The sequence below is a fragment of the Salvia splendens genome, chromosome 9 (genome assembly GCF_004379255.2).
Source record: "Salvia splendens isolate huo1 chromosome 9, SspV2, whole genome shotgun sequence".
Taxonomy (NCBI): Eukaryota; Viridiplantae; Streptophyta; class Magnoliopsida; order Lamiales; family Lamiaceae; genus Salvia; species Salvia splendens.
This window is the reverse complement of record NC_056040.1, coordinates 232,554-252,137: the sequence shown is the minus strand read 5'-3', so window position 1 is coordinate 252,137 and position 19,584 is coordinate 232,554. Positions and strand designations below refer to the sequence as shown.

General features: G+C 42.0%; 3 protein-coding genes and 2 pseudogenes across 3 annotated transcripts; 2 read left to right on the top strand and 3 right to left on the bottom strand.

Annotated features, from left to right (window-relative positions):
* Positions 1-1,558: 1,558 nt before the first annotated feature.
* LOC121748040 lies at positions 1,559-5,939 on the bottom strand (annotated as a pseudogene).
* Positions 5,940-6,441: 502 nt separating this feature from the next.
* LOC121749749 (L-ascorbate oxidase homolog) lies at positions 6,442-8,312 on the top strand. The gene has a single exon (XM_042144372.1). It carries the CDS (start codon positions 6,525-6,527, stop codon positions 8,199-8,201), a length of 1,677 nt encoding a protein of 558 aa, XP_042000306.1. The 5' UTR covers positions 6,442-6,524; the 3' UTR covers positions 8,202-8,312.
* Positions 8,313-8,392: 80 nt separating this feature from the next.
* On the bottom strand, positions 8,393-12,808 carry LOC121749748 (annotated as a pseudogene).
* Positions 12,809-12,818: 10 nt separating this feature from the next.
* LOC121749750 lies at positions 12,819-13,482 on the top strand. The gene has a single exon (XM_042144373.1). The coding sequence runs from the start codon at positions 12,819-12,821 to the stop codon at positions 13,329-13,331; it is 513 nt and encodes a 170-aa protein (XP_042000307.1). The 3' UTR covers positions 13,332-13,482.
* Positions 13,483-16,763: 3,281 nt separating this feature from the next.
* Positions 16,764-17,483, bottom strand: LOC121749752 (dicamba O-demethylase, ferredoxin component-like). Its single transcript, XM_042144374.1, has one exon. The coding sequence runs from the start codon at positions 17,454-17,456 to the stop codon at positions 16,959-16,961; it is 498 nt and encodes a 165-aa protein (XP_042000308.1). The 5' UTR covers positions 17,457-17,483; the 3' UTR covers positions 16,764-16,958.
* Positions 17,484-19,584: the final 2,101 nt, after the last annotated feature.

Below are 19,584 nucleotides of genomic sequence, written 5' to 3'. Positions count from 1 at the left end.
CTAAAGAAGAAAAACCGTAAGATTAATGGTGTTCTCCGATAGTCGATAATAGTCCGTCTCTAAGATGATGAAGATTGAATCTCCCTTCTTCTTCTCTTCTTCTTCCTTCTTTTCTCTCTAATTTTATTTCCTCCAACTTCTCACTCCTGCTCTACCTCCTCCATCTGTCAATATTTGTCCATTAAATAATCAAATTAAACTTCCCACAACCATTTTGTAAACCGCCAGCCACGTGCGTCAACTCTCCATTGCCAATTCAATTCAAATGTTTCTCTCCCTCATTTCTCAAATAATTGCTCCACAAAATCACTGAACAATGGTCGTGAATTAGCAAATTCACCCCGCCGGGTGTTTTGCTGGTGGAAAATCACCCGACCGGGTGTTCGTTCTGGACTCCTCATGCCTTACTAATTTCACCCGACCGGGCATTTTGAAACATAAAATCGCCCGACCGGGCGAAGCTTCTGGACTCCGCATGCTTTACCAAAATCACTCGACCGGGTGTTTTGTTGGAGCGAAATCACCCAACCGGGTGTTAGTTCTGGAATCCTCACGGAGCATTGAGCATGCACTTCCGGCGAACTTCCAGCTTTTTACATCCTAAACTTCGATGAAAACACGATTTGATGGGTCGTAATTTACATACAAATGTATAGTCTAAGGGGCAAAATATAGGAAATATGCTTCGCATCATTAACCGAAAGAAAAACTTAAGAATAACAAATTTTTGAGCTAAATATTTTATTCAAGAATAATAACTGTAATTTATATTTTATTCATTATTTAAAAATAGATATTCCCTCCATCCCACTCAAGTGTCCACATTCTTAAGTGAAACGAGATTTTAGGATGAATGGTTAGTTGGAGTAAGTAGAGAAAAAAAATAGTTAAATATTTTAATAAGAAAAGATGAGAGAAAGATTTATTTCCAAAAATAGAAAATGAACATCTTAAATTAAACAAATTAAAAAGGTAAAATGAACATCTTAAATGAGATAGAGAATAATAAGAATAAAAATATTGAAAAAAGAGAATGAAAAAGATTGATGAGAAAGCTGCGTTTTGATCAGTTTTGAATAACATATTTGTGAGGAAAATATTTTATTTTATGATAGATAATTATATTTTATATGGACTTATTTTATGGAGTAATATTTTTCAGTATTTTAAAGTATAAAAACACGAATGGATTTATTGGAAAAAGAGAGAAAGAAAAGGATGAATATTTTAATAAAAGAGAATGAAAAGGAAGCTGCGTTTTGTTCTCAATGCTTTGCGTATTAAGCACTGCATTCTGTGCTGTGATTTAAATCACAGTAGGGGATCCACTCCCTTTATTTCACTTCCTTTTATTAAATTTTATTTACATTAAAAAGGGGTTTAGAACTTGATCTTTTTCTTTTCTGTTTTTGCTTTCTTTCTTTCACTGGTAATAAACTACCGATTTTCTTATCAATAAGAGTGCTACTATTTTTTTTAAAAAAATAATAGTAATGAAATACTTATATTATTGTATAAACTCACAAATTAGTACATCCTCTGTCACAAGTAGCGTTGGTCAGGTGTAGAGAGCAAGGTTGGGATTAGCCTTGACAATGCCGCAGAGTAGCTGGGTGAGCGGGAGATTGTATTCATCCCTCAATGAGTGCTCCGGTGAGACGACGCTAAAGTAGAGCTGCTGGCCGAGGTACGCCCTCTCCCTCATATCCGATCTGAGGTTCCACATTCCGGCATTGTCGAGCGTGAGTGAGCATCACCACCGCCCATGAGTTGCACGGTGTGCCTGCTCACCGCATCTTCCAGATTGTAGCTGCTCGATTGCCACCGCAAAGAAGGAGTATCCGTCCAAGTGCCATGTCTGCACGCTATTCTCCTCGTTCTCCAAGATGATCTCCACAAAGTTCCTGAAGGTCCCGTTCTTGACCACCACATTGGCTCCTCCTTCACCAAGTCGTATTTGAACACTGATGAATCCGCGAATTTCTGATGTTAGTGAATGCAGGAAAATACAGATCACGACACAAAGAATTTACGTGGTTCGATTTACTGAAGTAAATCTACGTCCACGGGAAGAAAAGAGGGCAGAGTTGTATTGCTTGATCTGTTTTCTACAGCTTACAAATACAAACTTGCTATTTGATATTTTATCTCTAGAGAGAGAGAGAGAGAGTCCCCTTAATCTATCTGATCTAAGTTCTATTTGAACTAAGATCGTGGCTTGCATCACCACTAATGATGGTTGTGGATGTCGTGGAGGTCATGCGATCCTGCATGGGCCCACTATCCTGCATGAGTTAATGACTGCTTGACACCACTAAATAGATCGTGGGTGTAGTGGAGATCGTGGAGGTTCTGACATGAGTTGACTATCTCCCAGTTCGGTCAAATACTGAGACCGAACTGCTGAACTATTGCCGAGCAGCTTTTGCCGGTCTGAGAGTAGAGCTTGATTGGTCGGCTTTTACCGAGCTGTAGGCTGGGGCCGAACTCTTTGGTAATGCCGAACTGATTGGTTGGCTTTTACCGAGCTGTAGGCTGGGGCCGAACTCTTTGGTAATGCCGATCTGATACTCTTCCTTGGGCTTTGGGCTGATGGGCCGTCACTGCTGTTGGGCTTGTTTAGTCCGTACTCCATCACTACCCCCCCCGAAAAGCGAAGTGAATTACTTCGGCGAAGCGAGTCACTTCGGCATTCTGGATAAAGGTACGGGGTAAGTTGATGTTTGTCTTTGGTCTGATGAAATAAACATCTTTGACCGGACTCGTCTTTGGTCTGATGAAATAAACATCTTTGACCGGACTCGTCTTTGGTCTGATGAAATAAACATCTTTGACCGGACTCGTCTTTGGTCTGAAATAAACATCTTTGACCGGACTCGTCTTTGGTCTGATGAAATAAACATCTTTGACCGGACTCGTCTTTGGTCTGATGAAATAAACATCTTTGACCGGACTCGTCTTTGGTCGGATGAAATAAACATCTTTGACCGGACTCGTCTTTGGTCTGATGAAATAAACATCTTTGACCGGACTCGTCTTTGGTCTGATGAAATAAACATCTTTGACCGGACTCGTCTTTGGTCTGATGAAATAAACATCTTTGACCGGACTCGTCTTTGGTCTGATGAAATAAACATCTTTGACCGGACTCGTCTTTGGTCTGATGAAATAAACATCTTTGACCGGACTCGTCTTTGGTCTGATGAAATAAACATCTTTGACCGGACTCGTCTTTGGTCTGATGAAATAAACATCTTTGACCGGACTCGTCTTTGGTCCGATGAAATAAACATCTTTGACCGGACTCGTCTTTGGTCTGATGAAATAAACATCTTTGACCGGACTCGTCTTTGGTCTGATGAAATAAACATCTTTGACCGGACTCGTCTTTGGTCGGATGAAATAAACATCTTTGACCGGACTCGTCTTTGGTCGGATGAAATAAACATCGTTGACCGGACTAAGCTTGTGTCCTAATTTGGCGAGTTTTATCGCTCGGATCGGACTTTCCGTTGTCCTAATTTGGGGATCGGACTTTCCCTTGTCATAATTCGGCGAGTTTTATCGCGTGGATCGGACTTTCCCTTGTCCTAATTCAGGCAAGTTTCATCGCGAGAATCGGACTTTCGTTGCAGTTCGTTTCAGACGAAGTGCTTGATTCTTAAGCTGAATTGTGGTCTTGTATCCTCTTTAGAAGCTTGGACTTCACAATCGTTGGCTTATTGCAGTTCGTTTCAGACGAACTGCTTGTTTAAGCTGAATTGTGGTCTTGTATCTTCTGTAGAAGCTTTGACTCACAATCGTTGGCTTATTGCAGCTCGTTTTAGACGAACTGCTTGTTTAGCTGAATTGTGGTCTTGTATCTTCTGTAGAAGCTTTGACTCACAATCGTTGGCTTCTTGGCTCTTTTGCAGGAAGGCTAAGAACTCATCCTGCTTCTCAGCCAAGAACAGCTTGACAGCCTCATTCAAATCAGGCTGCTGGGAAGACTCGGTGTGTGGACCTTTTGAGCGGCTTGTTCCTTCTCCGTGAGAACTGGAAGTAGATTTTTCACGAGGCTGCTTTCCAGGCCTATGGGCTGCTGGATTAGCTTCCTCATGGTTATCACGGACGGAGGCACGGGTGTTATGTGATCTGGTATGCATTTTTTTGGTAGAAGAGGATCAAAAACTCGCTTTATCACAAATTTGGTTCTCTGTTTCCCACAGACGGCGCCAGTGATGAATCCGCGAATTTCTGATGTTAGTGAATGCAGGAAAATACAGATCACGACACAAAGAATTTACGTGGTTCGATTTACTGAAGTAAATCTACGTCCACGGGAAGAAAAGAGGGCAGAGTTGTATTGCTTGATCTGTTTTCTACAGCTTACAAATACAAACTTGCTATTTGATATTTTATCTCTAGAGAGAGAGAGAGAGAGAGTCCCCTTAATCTATCTGATCTAAGTTCTATTTGAACTAAGATCGTGGCTTGCATCACCACTAATGATGGTTGTGGATGTCGTGGAGGTCATGCGATCCTGCATGGGCCCACTATCCTGCATGAGTTAATGACTGCTTGACACCACTAAATAGATCGTGGGTGTAGTGGAGATCGTGGAGGTTCTGACATGAGTTGACTATCTCCCAGTTCGGTCAAATACTGAGACCGAACTGCTGAACTATTGCCGAGCAGCTTTTGCCGGTCTGAGAGTAGAGCTTGATTGGTCGGCTTTTACCGAGCTGTAGGCTGGGGCCGAACTCTTTGGTAATGCCGAACTGATTGGTTGGCTTTTACCGAGCTGTAGGCTGGGGCCGAACTCTTTGGTAATGCCGATCTGATACTCTTCCTTGGGCTTTGGGCTGATGGGCCGTCACTGCTGTTGGGCTTGTTTAGTCCGTACTCCATCAAACACCCTGTCCGCCATCCCGTAGTACTCGGCCAGCTTCACCGGAGTTTCTGGATCCACCCGTTGATGGCGTACCGGAGCTTCCTCTCCACCACATGGCCAGCCTGATGGTGCGGGTGATGTTGATCTTGCCGTAGTGGTACGAGCCTTGTGGGTGGTTGGGGCGGGCAGCGCTGGCGGTGAGGTTCCACTTGAAGGAACGGAACGGCGTTGTTGTTCTCTGGCGGGGGAGGTCCGGCGAGGCAAAGCCTTTTCCAGTGGAGTACCGGATTGCGGCCACCGAGGTGAGGGTCTGCTTGGAGAAGCGGCTGGATGCGACAAAGTAGTAGTAGTCCCAACACGGACATGCATTGCCCAACGTGGATATCCATCGATTCGTACGTGTTCTGAACCGTGTGAGATCCCTCCATCTCCACTAGTTTCATGCTGTGCCCTTGGACTCTGAAGTTGACAGACAATCTCATCCCAACATTGCACACTCTCACTCGGTAGGTCTTCTCCGGTACCATGCTGATCAGCGCCTCGCCAGGATCTCCCACTCTACCCGACATCCCGTTCATCTGAATGCCATCGGGTTTGCCAATGGAACGCTGAAGGGTCTTGTGGTCCTTGATGTACCAGTCACCGAGGAGAACAGCCACTTCCGCTGCCGGTTTATCAAATGGGACTGGGATGCCCATGCCACCCGAGGCGCGGTGGAGGGAAGTCCTTCACTTGGAACTTGTAGGTGTAGTTCTGCCCGGGGGGGATCGGGCACATGGTGCCCGGAGTGCCATCCTGCCACGAGTTCTTGCGGTGTTGAAGTGAGGAGAAAAGGCTGGTCGAGGTTGTTGAAGACGTTGACGACAATGTTGTTGTTGGAGGTGCAGTTGATCTCAGGGCCAGGAAAATCGCCATTGATCAGAATGCCTTGTTGTTCGGTGCCGAGAGGCGAGATTGGGCCGTAGGTAACGTTCCATTCGAAGAAGAGGTACGGGTCCTCCGCCGTGGCTATCACCGCTAGACATAGGCTAAATGCTGCAAAGATGAGTCTACTACATGAGCCCATGCTGGGGGTTTTTTAGTGTTTTAAATTTTCAACTTTTTTTTGTGCCAAGAAGAAAGGTGTGATAATGTTTTCTTCTGGCAAGTAGTATGTTTATTTTATTTTGACTATATATACATATATATTTACTTCCCAAATGAATTGAATGATTGGGTTTTGTAGAAGCAAATCAAAAATTTTGGGTGGTTAGTTTGCCAAAACATATCATCCTTCCAAATCCTCCTCCTTCAGCTCTCGTCCGTTCTTTTACTTTGGACAATTAATCATTGGACTCTCTATCTGTAATCACTCTTTTTTTCGGGATCTTGCTTAAGTAAATTGAATCCAGTAATAATTGGTGAAATTATAATTACAAACGTAAACTTTGATTAGGCCATGAAGCATAATAAAATTGAAAGACCAAAAAGAGAGAAGAGCGCAAAAGGAGGATATTTGAAGAGATGAATGAAGACACACCCTTCATTTGATAACAAACCTCTCTATAAATTCAATCTCACTTTCATTCAAACAACACCATTCTTCTCTTTGAAGAAGGCACTAGCAAGCCTTCTTCTTTTTACTTCTTCTTCTAATTTTTTTTTTAAAAAGATGGGCTCCATTAGGAGGACAGCCCCATCCCTTGTGGCTCTGCCTCTTCTATGCCTATTGGCAGTTGCCAACGCCGGCGATCCATATCTATTCTTCGAGTGGCACGTCACCTATGGTACCATCTCTCCGTTGGGCGTCCCTCAGCAAGGCATCCTCGTCAACGGCCAGTTCCCCGGCCCGGAGATCAACTGCACCTCCAACAACAACATTGTTGTCAACGTCTTCAATGAGATCGATGAGCCTCTCCTCTTCACCTGGGCCGGCATCCAGCAGAGGAAGAACTCGTGGCAGGATGGAACTCCGGGCACCATGTGCCCGATCCTCCCCGGCCAGAACTACACCTACCAGTTCCAAGTCAAGGACCAGATAGGTAGTTACATTTACTTCCCCACCACTGCCCTTCACCGTGCCTCGGGGGGCATGGGCATGATCAAGGTCCACAGCCGTGAACTCATCCCAGTACCCTTTGATAACCCGGCAGAGGAGCATTCTATCCTCCTCGGGGACTGGTACAACAAGGGCCACAAGACAATCAAACGCATTCTTGACTCCGGCCGATCCATTGGCAAACCCAACGGCATTCAGATCAACGGAAAGTCTGCTAAAGTCGGAGATGCTGCTGTTGAGCCACTCGTCACCGTGGAGGCCGGAAAGACTTACAGGTTGAGGGTGTGCAACGTCGGGATGAGGCTGACTGTCAACTTCCGTATCCAGGGCCACACGATGAAACTAGTAGAGATGGAGGGATCACATACGGTTCAGAACGTGTACGACTCGATGGATATCCACGTCGGCCAATGCATGTCCGTCTTGGTCACCTCTAATCAAACCCCCAAGGACTATTACTTTGTTGCTTCCAGCCGCTTCTCCAAGCAAGTTCTCACATCCGTGGCCACCATCCGCTACGCCAATGGCAACGGGCCTGCCTCCCCTGAACTTCCACCACCCCCTCCCGAGAACTCTGCCGGCATTGCATGGTCCATGAACCAGTTCCGCTCCTTCAGGTGGAACCTGACCGCCAGCGCCGCCCGCCCCAACCCACAGGGATCATACCACTACGGGCAGATCAACATCACCCGCACTATCAAGCTCTCTAACTCCCGCCAAGTTGTGGAAGGCAAGCTCCGGTTTGCTGTCAACGGCGTCTCGCACGTGGATGGCGAAACCCCACTGAAACTGGCAGAGTACTTCGGGAAGGCGGACCAGGTGTTCAAATACGATCTCGTGAAGGACGAGGCAGAACAAGGGGTTCACAAAGTTGTGGTGGCACCCAGCGTGAAGAACGCAACCTTCAGGAACTTTGTGGAGATCATCTTCGAGAACAAGGAGAAGACTGTCCAGACATGGCACTTGGATGGATACTCGTTCTTCGCGGTTGCCATTGAGCCCGGTACGTGGACCCCCGAGAAGAGGAAGAACTACAATCTTTTGGATGCAGTGAGCAGGCATACCGTACAAGTGTACCCCAACTCATGGGCTGCAATCATGACCACTCTTGACAATGCTGGTATGTGGAACCTGAGGTCTGAAATGAGGGAGAGGGCATATTTGGGACAGCAGTTCTACTTTAGCGTTGTCTCGCCAGAATTCTCGTTGAGGGATGAGTACAACCTCCCTGTTGGACAGGAACTCTGCGGCGTTGTCAAGGATCTGCCCAGGCTTGCCCTGTACACTTAAAGAAGAAGAAAAAGAAGAAGATGCTAGCTAGTCTAAATAAATGTGTATCCCTTTCCCTTCTCAGAATGAATACACACGTTCAACCTATATAAATCCCATATCTTATTCTTACTTTCACATATATTAATCAACATAGTACAATAAGAGAACAAACAAATAAATAAATATCATAAAATGAGCAGTGCTGTCAATGAATTGAAATATGGGAAGAATGCTATGTAGAATCATTTCACGATTTTCACCATTTATATCTTACTACATGCTACAGAGATATACTACAAGATAAACCTATTGAGCCCCAAAATTTACATACTGATAGGCAAGGAATCATATCATCACTTCAGGTTTACAAAATATACAAGCTAAAGATTAAATTTATATTCAGACCGATCTTGGTATAAGATTAAGAATCACTTTTATTATGACAACAGATGGGAAGAGCAGTGACAATGTTGGAGAAGTGGCGGTTGGTGGATCCCGGAGAACTTGCTGCAGTAAGCAAGCAGCCAGACGTTGAGTAATTCCACCAGCCACACGTCCGCCAAGTTGCCTTGCTTCCGGTTCTTGCAGTACCTGCATATACAAGTTTTAGCTTTTGTAAATTCCAGCAATTTCTTTAAGTATCAGAAGACCCTTATATTTATTGTTATTCCCCAGCAAGAGAAATGCAACTCATGAACACCACATAAATGAATCGTGTTATACCAAATCATTATGTTACGGCTTCATTTGGTTATTGAACTACATAAATAAACATCAACAATAAATGACAGATGGCGCTCCCTCTTTTTTTGGAGATTACCAGTCCTCATAAATTAGAGTTCTAAATTTAACCATCTTCTACGAGAAAGCCTTCTGAACTCAGCATAGATAACACAAATATATCTACAAGATCCTTACCTGTAGTATATAGGCTGGAAAATACTCGGATCGAAGTTATCTGACGATCGTAAGAGTTCCCATATTCTGAATACTTGAGCCCTAAGCTCCATCATACTTTCCTGTTCAGCACTGTTCATTACAAACGGACTAGTGGTTCCATTGATATTAAAAACAAGAGTCCTTATTACATCAGGAACTAATTTGTATGATTCAATCGCTGAGCCCACGACAATTGCTTCAGTTACTTGGATTGCTTCTTTAATTACTAAAACCTGAAGTTCTTCACCATCCGGCCACAGTAGTAATTTAAGAACAGGTTGTAAAGCATCTTTGGCATTGAAATCTGTGTCTTTTCTTCCCTGTTCAAGCAAGTTTTCAAGTCTGTTCCACCTGTGGCAAACAATTTACCCAGGCTTCTAAATGAACAAAATGTCGAGTGCAAAGAAAACAAGAAGATGATTTAGTAATTAGGAAACTACATGCCTGAATCTCCCATCCTTGAAAAGCAGTTCTATAAGAGCATCTCTGAGATATGGATTGGGATCGGTAAGAAGCCTTTTTGCAAAATATGGATACGACGCAGCGAGCACCTTAAAATTAGGGTCAGTGTACAGAGCTAAGCCTTCTAGAACAGTGAGAGACCTTAAAATCAAAGCATAATATGCAGGCACTGTAAAAAAATAAAAAATTGTTGGACCCAACGCCAAAGAAATCATAATCTATGAAAACTTATCTGAAGACAAGTTCGTTTCTCCAGAGACAACAATCTGTCAGCATTATGAGATAAATTTGGCATGAATGACGTCAAGGAAATAGGTAGTCACCGTTAAATGGGAATTGGTAGGGAACAGATCCCAAGCCATCCACAATCGTTTTAAAGTTGAGCTCGCTCACAGTTGAATTGAGTGCATCATCAAAGAAGTTCCTCAAAGCTGGCACAATAGGAGTAACATCTACATCCGGAGACAAAAAATCCAGAGCATAGTAATCACGAGCCATGGCTTCATAGTCTCGATTGACCATGTGAATGACATGACCAATTATGGCAGATCTAGCTTGCTCAGGATTCTCACTCATCATTCCAAAGTCAAGAAAAGCAAGCTTCCCGTCAGGCGTTGCTAAGAGATTCCCTGGATGGGGATCTGCATGAAAGTAGTCGTACTCAAGCAGCTGCCTAAGACTGCACTGTATGCCAGTGTTCACTAAATCCAAAACTTTGAGCCCTTGTCTCTCGATGGCTTCTTGCTCGTTTAGTTTCATTCCTTCAACCCACTCCATAGTCAGCACCTTTCCACTTGTGTAGTCCCAGAAAATATCTGGAACAAGCACATCTGCTTTGTCCGCATACAGCTTTTTAAATCTCCTAGCGTTTTGCCCCTTCTGCAGAAACATATGACAGAGTTATACTTGATACAATCTAAACATGTTGGATAATAGCAAAAAAGTACTCAGCGTCTCAATTTTTGGTTAAACATGTCCCAACAAAAATTTTCCATACAAAACTGCCCCTAATTTGTAGAAGATGTTTAAGTACTCTAGATCAGTTCGTTTGGAAATCTCTAGTGTGGAGATCCTTAACTTAAAATTGAAATTTTAAGTTACTACCTTTCTAGCAATTAGAATAACACATTTTCGTTTAAACCCTAGAACAGTGAGACAAAATCGAATATTTACATTACCCCACATTGAAATGTTCATACAACATCATTCATTTTCGTTAAAACGCTAGAACGGTAGGGGTTCAACATTGCATTTTATACAAAAACAACAAACCTCTGAGCACGAAAATCATCATCCAGAACTACTAACCTGTACATAATTCAGCTCCTGATAAACTCTTCGAGCAGATTCATCAACGAGAGCAACAACATCACTAGTAACAATGTCAACATACTTGTTTATGAGGAAACCAACGCCTCTGATCAGGTAAAAGTCAAGACCAATAGCCTCTTCAATGCCAGGTCTTTGCACCTTGACAGCAACAACCTGGCCCGAGTAGTTCAACCTGGCCTTGTAAACCTGGCCCAAACTAGCAGCAGCAATCGGGGATGCAGAGATTGATGAGTAAACCGAATCAAGCGAACACCCCAACTCTCTCTCAATGCATGAAAAAGCTTGTTCATCCGGAAATGTTGGCAAAGCATCCTTCACCAACAAAATAACAAAGTTGAAACTAGAAAACAACAGGGTAATTAGACTATTCATACCAAATGCTTCCTCATTGTTTCATGTTGGTACAAAAAGATTGAAATTTGCATAAAATAATACAAAAAAGTTCCATTCGCCGCCTACTTGGGTACATAAGGTTGGGCTCTTATTTGTGCAAGTAAAAGATCATTACATCCATCTTGGTACAAAAACTGTCTATATTGTTTCGTGTTTTGTGCATCACGTAGGTAAAGAGTCGACTACGTCTATGGAAAAGGGAAAAGTTAAAGAAAGAAGGGTGTGTACCTGCAGCTGAGAAAGCTCCTCAATGTAAAGGGGTGGGCACAAATCCGGGCGGGTGGATAGACCTTGTCCGATTTTGACAAAAGTAAGCCCCAATCTAGTGAAAGTATTCCTGAGATTGGCGGCTCGGCGCCTCTGGTTCTGATCGAGGCGTCCCTGTAGCTGGTCCAGCCACAAACTAAAGGCGAAGGAGCCCATCCCTGCAAATATCTCCAAAGCCCTCTGAGCAACCTTGATTGGGCGAGACGCGAGAGCCGTATTTGGTGGAAATAAGCTCCGCGCTGTACACAGAAGCATCCGCGGCTCGAGCCATTGCCGCCGCCTCAGCTTGCATATCATCGGCTCGGTCTCTGAAAGAGTCTCTCAATCGGACAACACTTACCTCCTCTTCAACGCCGCCTCTCAGAGATCGGGGCCTTGCCGCCTCCACCAGAGCCGCTCGCGGCGGGCGACGTCGGCCTCTCCTATGGCCCCAACTGGTCGGACCCACAACAGAGATTGCGGCGGTACTCATCGGATTCGGACGCAAGTTTGCAATCTGATTGATTTGGTCCAAAATAAATAAATTTTGATTTTCCAGTGGGTGTGACGTGTTCGCATCAACAACTCAATTTTACATTGCATATCTAATCGCCAGAATTCCTAGAATTTGTCTTGTCCGATTAATTTGTTGCTTCTGGATTGTGGCGGAAACGAGCGATTGAGCTGGAGCTGGACGGAAAGATTTTCACTTTACCGGATGATGATCAAGTTGTCTCAACTGAATTTGACAATCTAATGGAAATTATATAATTAATAGTAATAAAATTGTTTCCATTCACCCCGCTATAAATAAATCATTTGATACAAAATTTAAAATAATACTTAAAAGATTAAAATGAAAAGATAACAGAAATTAACGAATGATAAGAGAATAAAATAAGAAAAAATATAAAAATATCCCAATTATTATTATGCAAACAAAACTGGCCTTGAATTTTGTGTTGAAGTACTGTGGACAGTGTCGTTTGAAAATTTATGACAATCTTAACTCAAAACTGAAACTTTATATTATCGTTAAACACTAGACAAAAGAAAGTATTTAGGACTTTATGTTATTACTTGATGCAACATTAATACACCCAATACTATAGTATATAAAAGTTGTACCTCTGCCGCAATGTACAACCTCTCCAAGCCGCGATCCCCAATCATGTCCTAGCCCTCTCCCGAACATTTATATCTCCTCTTCCAATTAATCCCCAATTCACCTTGAAGACGAGTACCCAAAACCCTACCCGGTCAATGTCGTCCACCACGAGCGTCCACGTGACGGCTCTCGACGGCCTGGTGAACGTGAACTCCCTCTTCACCATCGCCGTATTCGTGGGGCTCTCTCTTGCGACGCCGGGGCAGCACAGCCTCGAGAACCGGTCGGGCTGTGACGCCGGCGTGGACATTGCGAAGAAGCTGCTGGTGTTCGAGGTGGTTTCGTTCAGCTTCTTCCTGTTCTCGTCGCTGGTGGCTCAGGGGCTGAAATTGGCGATCAATTTGCTGAACAGCAAGGACGTGGACGAGATATTTAGGGCTCACATAAATCTGAAGGTGCTGAGATTTGGGATGATGGCGTCGGCGATTGGATCGGTGATGGGATGCTTGTTCCTGATGCTGTCGATGGTGAATGTGATTCAGATCAGGCTGGGGATGCTTTCGTGTGGGAGCAGATCGGCCGTGCACGCTGTGGCGGCGTTGATTATTTTGGTGACTTGTGCTCTTCTGGTTTACATCTCTACCGCCGTCTATGCTTTCCTGCACTGATCGTAGTATTTCATTTTTGTATTGATAATTAATGGTGGTTCAATTTTGTTGGTGTTGCATCTTGTATTTCAGGAGGTTGGTGTTATGTTTCGTATTCGTATTCGTATTCGTATTCGTATTCGTATTCGTATTTTGAAAGCTTTAAGTCATTTTTGTTGATGATGGGCAAAGGGGTCGAGATGGAAATGCAAGATGGGAAAGGGGGACCCAATTGGTGTTATGTTGATGATGTTGCGTCTTGTATTTCAATAGGTGTTATGTTTTGTCCTAGTATTTCATTTCTCTAAGTCCTAGTTGATATTCATGTTTTACTTTGACTTTGCTCTTGATTCTTGTATCTTTGGAAAGGAATACACAGTTATACTTTAAACACTTGTAATGTGTTTTAGGTACATATACTTCATATCTAAGATTTAAAAAGATTGACAGTTTGTGCTTTGATTAGTGTGATTCAAATTGCTATAATTCACATCTACCAAAGGTAAGATGAGGCAGAAAGAGACAGAGCTCGCGCTCGAGAGGGTTTCTCACCAAAGCTCAAACACATATTCATCATTGTGATCTGCTCTGATCATATACTATATAGCAACATCAGTATAAGATGGATCAGTTATTTTCCTTTACATGCTTCTGCTTTATCGTCTTAAAATGTACAATTATATACCTTGAGGATGTCTTGTAATTAAGAATGTTAAAAATACCAAAATACTAGTACATGGTTTGTTACAAGTGGAATTGAAGATGTTGAATTCTATTATTATCAAATTAGGCACTTTTTCATAATCAATGAAACTAACCTAAAATTGAATTTTTGCACATAATATGAACACTAATAAATTATCAAGAACTGCAATCATTCTTCCGCAGCAGCCATTCTCCGCGGTGAAAACGATGCCGGCAGCGAAGAACTCCGACCGTCCAATATTCCCCATACAGGTCCTCCATGCACACGGCGGGGCCACAGTTGTCGGGCTGCCAATCACGAACGGCGTGGCGTGGCGCTTGCTTTCTTGTTGAGCTGACGTGGCTTTACGGTTGAAGGTTTCACGTAACCGACGATCGATGGCTGTGGGATCGATTCCACGGTGGGAAGCCATGGTTTTTGTCAAGGAGTTTAATGAGAGAGATAATGATTTTTAGTATAGCGTGATAGCCAAGTTATATAATGCTAATGTTGCCATATATGGATTCTTACCTAATCAAATTTGGTTCTATTTTATGCCTTTTTAGTATTTATGTACAATTATTTATTTAAGAATATGTTTCCTTCTACAACTATTAAAATTTCCAATATCCCATAAACTAGTACAACCAACAAATGGATTTTTTTAAATCTTAATTAGTTTTTCTCATGGCCTTCTTTTTCCAATTAATCTTATCTTTAACAAAATCAAATTCATTCATACTTCACTAAACTCATACATTTTATGGAATTAATGATCAAATCAATTCCCATTTTTATCGATTTCATTCTAATCATGGACATTTATCAATTTCATCCCTAATCAATTACTACTACATTATGTTATGTAGGGAATATTTCATTATTTTGATTTGTGCGTGTTTATTTTTGGAGTAAGGGCAAAACTCTCACTTAGCTTTTGAATATTCTTATTATTTTACTCATCACATAACCTAAAAACATCTGTTGTGCATTTTAGCACGGCGATCCACAAGAAGATAAAATAATCAAATAAAAAAAGATATAATTATTTTATTAATTTGTGAGGAACAGCAGCAGAGAATCCCCACACAACACATCCTATGATTCCCTCCAGCCATTCTGCTGGGCGAATTCTGTATCTAAATTCTCCAATTTATCAATCATTTCCTCCACCAAAATCCAGTTTAGCCACCGAATGAGACATTTTTCAGCTTATCCCAGATTCGATTTCGGATCTTTGCGGAATGCCCCAATGATGCATGCAGTCACTCTGTTTCACAAAATGGTAAGAATGCTTGATTTCTCAAAATTGGTGTTGTGGTCAAGATGCAATAATACCATGTCGCCATTCAAAGGGATGCTCCAGTAAATGTCTACACCTTGAATGTTGTGATCGACTGCTGTTGCCATCTCAAAAGACCTGATTTTGGGTTTGCACTTCTATGTAGATTTTTCAAGCTTGGGTATGAGCGTGAGGTTGTAGCAAAACTGTAATCTATGTATATATCACGCTTTGATTAATGATGGATTATGCAAAGCTGAACATACTCTTGAGGTGCTTCAATTACTCGGTCTATAGGAAAAAGGAAAAAGGAAACTGCAAACCCGATCTTTATGCTTATAATGCAGTCATCGATGCTCAAGTAAATCAAACAAAATTCAAATTACATTCGATGTTTGGTGTTGTTGTGTCAACACGATAACAACCTAATACAAATGAGATTGATTGTGCTAATGTCGGTTTCACAGGGTCAACGCAAGAACTTGACACAAATAATATTTCTGGCAGTTAAAAAGGTCTAAACGTTTCAGCATTGACAGTTTCTGAATTTCAAGCAACGTTTCCCATCTTCTAGAACTTTATATCAACTCATCAAAAACAATTTTGAAATAAAATAGATGGATGGTGAATGAATGAGCAAGAAACTTAGATGACTATCTTCACTCTTTTACAACTCCAGTATGAACAAATGTACTCTCAATTTTGCTTAGAAGCAGTGAACTAATGATTTTCAAACAAGTCATAGGTCATTTTGACAATTAACAGATAAGTACTGATATAAAGCTACTCCTGAGCTGTTTCCAAAGCCTGCTAAGTTTTGGAATTGGGAGAAGCAAACAAAATGCCAAACTGCAACTACACCAATGCATATCCAAAAGATCATCTCTAGAACGAGTTCCAGTCGTCCCATTCCATTTTAAGGACGTTAAAATCAATAGATGGCATGATATGATAACAAGCATCGTCCTATGTTCAGCTGAAAAAAAGCAATACTTGGCAGATATAATGCCATAATCTTTAGTCTTTACAGATTCTCATGCATCCTGATATAAAAGCATAGAGCTACTCTTAATTATATAACAACTCTAACTGGAACCAAGTTTTGGGCTTCATCAAAATCAACTAGTAGTTCCTAAAATAGCCACGTCTTACAAACATTTAGATACTCAACTGTGTCCAAAAACGGGACTAATCATAATATGTGATTGCATATTGCATAACAGCGCTAATCGAAGAAGTTCTGGATATCAAAATCAACTAGTTCCTAATATAGCTGATGTATCGCCATCATCTCGATACTCTGCTATTCTTGACAGTTGATTGCATAACACACTAACTAGAGAAATTTTTAGATTTCATCCAGAACAACAAATTTCTAAGTGCCCCCATTGCTCAATTTATACACTCTAGCTTATGTCCTTAAAACACTATGCAAAAACATGAAAATGATGATATCAAACAAACAACTAAGACATAAGAGCAACTGTGGAACATAAATGCTCAGCTCAAATCGAAATATTCACTGCAAATGATAACAAAAGTATGAAAAATCCAAAACCTGAAACATACTTCAACACAACATTGTCCTCAATTGATCCGGTCAAATATCCATTTAATTCATGGAAATTATTTGTTACAGAAGAAACACCTTACATCCGGCCTCCGCATCGAACTGAAACCCTTACGGAGTGTCCCAGGGCTTCGCCTCAGGGACGGCGACCACCATACCCTGCAATTCCGGCGTCAAAACCACCTGACATCCAAGCCTCGCGTGCTTGTTCACAACGCGATTCCTCGAATTGCGATTTGAGTATTTCCTCAACACGTACTGCTCATCGTCGGACTGCGGCGGCAGCTTGTCGAGCCACTCCTGCGCGATGTGCACCTCGCACTCGGCGGAGCAGGCGTCGATCTCCTCCAGGCGGTGCGACGCGGGGTCGATTAACCCCTTGTTGGCCAGTGCCTTGAGCAGAGTCTGGCCGGTGAGCCCAATCACGTCTTGTTTGTTGCCGTCGGGGTCGATGGCGCTGAGATTGATGATCCGATCGGATACTTTCGCGGAGGTGGTGCGCGCGGCGGATGTGGCGGAGGTGCGCGCAATTACAGCGCGGGAGGAGAGGGAGAGAGAGGGTGATTTGGAAATTTGGGAGGCGAGTTTCTGGAGAGTGGAGATCGCCATTGTTGAGCGGAGAAATTGGGGGAAATTTGTGAATTACAGTATACTGATATTTTCATCTTGGGCTTTCAATATAGAGGCTTCAAACGAATTGGGCCGGGCCGGTTTTATCTTTGTTTTCCAAATTTAAATACTGTATGTATTTTAATTTAAAATAAAAATGAAAACCCAAATCCAAAATTGAGCCAACAAGACAAGACAAGAGAGAAACTTTTGAAAATGATCTCAAGATTCCAAGATGATTTCGAGCTACACTGCTATATATATTTCTTGGTAGAATTTTGCCGAATTCTAAATCTAAATTCTCCACTATCTATCAGATCTTGTATGAAACAAATGGATGTTATACTTATAATATTCTCATTGCTGCACTTTGCAAACAAGAGCATATTGGTAAGCAACGATTCTTTGCCTAATGTTGTGACATGTAACGTTTTTGTGCAAGGTCTTCTCAAGTGGAATAAGATGTTTGATATAATTATGGTGTTAGAAGAGCATATAATTATGGTCTTCACACTTAGCAACACCACTCTTTCGTTTAGTTGCTGATTGAACCTTTGCAAGTAGAAGGTAAAGACAATGTTCTTTTTCATAACGTCAACAAACTGTACCAAAATGATATCTTTTGTAGTTTTGATTGATTTGAGAGCATCCACATCCGTGCTCTTGCCAACGAGCATGGATGTGAGCCCGGCCCCACATTTACTCCCTACTCTTAGGTAAGAGCACAACACCCATATCCGTGCTCTTCCGCAAGTACAAGCACAAGGGCCCCACCATTCCATTATTCAATTTAAATAAAAACATTTCCACAAAATTAAAATTCATTAAAAATAACCGAAATAATATTACAAATTACAAAAAATTAAAAATTACATAATGAAACTCTTAAAAATTACATAATTAAATTCATAAAATTAAAAAAAATCCACTACCCGTGGCCGAATTTCACCCAAATGGATGATGAATGTGTGTATTTATATATGATTTTGGGATTAATTTTTTTTAAAAAAATTCAAAAAAATTTAAAAAAAATGGTAATAAAATCTGTATATTTTTGGGAATCCGAAAATATATATATTTTTAATTTTTGGTATTATTTTCAATTTTTTTAAAAAAAGAGAAAAAGAAAATGCCAACGGCCAATAGAAACGTGCCACGTCGCCCTGCTCGCTGGCACGGACGGACGGACAGAGCCTGTTCTCCGATGTGGATGCGCTGAGATTCTATTTAAGATTGCAACTTCATTCTTACTTTGATATGATTAAACTCTTACGAGATACTGGTATATCATGTAAGAATTAATTTGTATAGAGTGATGAAATTAGTAATTTGTGAATGGGGTTAAATTTATAATTGATACTTCTATCACATAATGTAATAATGGAGTGCTCATTTCAGTTGGAAGAAGCTCGGTTAGAAAGGAGTTCGGTAAGCTCGGCTTACCGAGCTGGAACTAGCCTGGAACTAGCCGAGAAGAAGAAGAAGGCAGAAGTCGGTAAGCTCAGCGGTAAAGAAGCTCGGTATGGAAGCTCGGTATGGAAGCTCTGTAAGGCAGCTCGGCGTTGAGCTGGAATGAGCCGAGCAGGAAGAGTTCGGTTGTAAGCCGAGCAGAAGGAGTTCGGTCTTGAACCGAGGAAGGAGTTCGGTCTTGAACCGAGAAGGTAGGAGCAACCTAGCCGAACTAGCCGTTGGAGCAGCAGTTAGTTAGCTGAGATGTAGCGGTTATTCTTCTTGCTTTCTTGATTCTTCTTGTAGTTAGTTAGTAGCAGTTGCTACGTGATTATAGGGCTTTAAATAGCTCACCGTGTATGTAGTTTAGAGAAGAGTTTTTAATCAATAAAGAGTTTTCCAGTTTTCTCTCCAAGATTATCATCTTCAATACTCAAAGTGTGAGTGTGTGTGTTTCCTGCATTGTGTGATCTCATACAACAGTGAGTGTGTGTGTGATCTGTTTGAGTGTGTGAAAGCCTTGTGTGCGTAAATCCCAACAAGTGGCGCCGTCTGTGGGAAAGGGATATTGAAACTGATTTGCAGAGGATCAAACGGTTTCAGAGATGGCAGCAAGGCTTGATGCAGAGAAGTTCACAGGCAAGAATGATTATGGCCTGTGGAAGATGAAGATGAAGGC

Excerpts from the sequence above, each read along its gene's own strand:
- LOC121749749 (XM_042144372.1), top strand. The coding sequence starts at position 6,525 with ATGGGCTCCATTAGGAGGACAGCCCCATCCCTTGTGGCTCTGCCTCTT.
- LOC121749750 (XM_042144373.1), top strand. The coding sequence starts at position 12,819 with ATGTCGTCCACCACGAGCGTCCACGTGACGGCTCTCGACGGCCTGGTG.
- LOC121749752 (XM_042144374.1), bottom strand. The coding sequence starts at position 17,456 with ATGGCGATCTCCACTCTCCAGAAACTCGCCTCCCAAATTTCCAAATCA.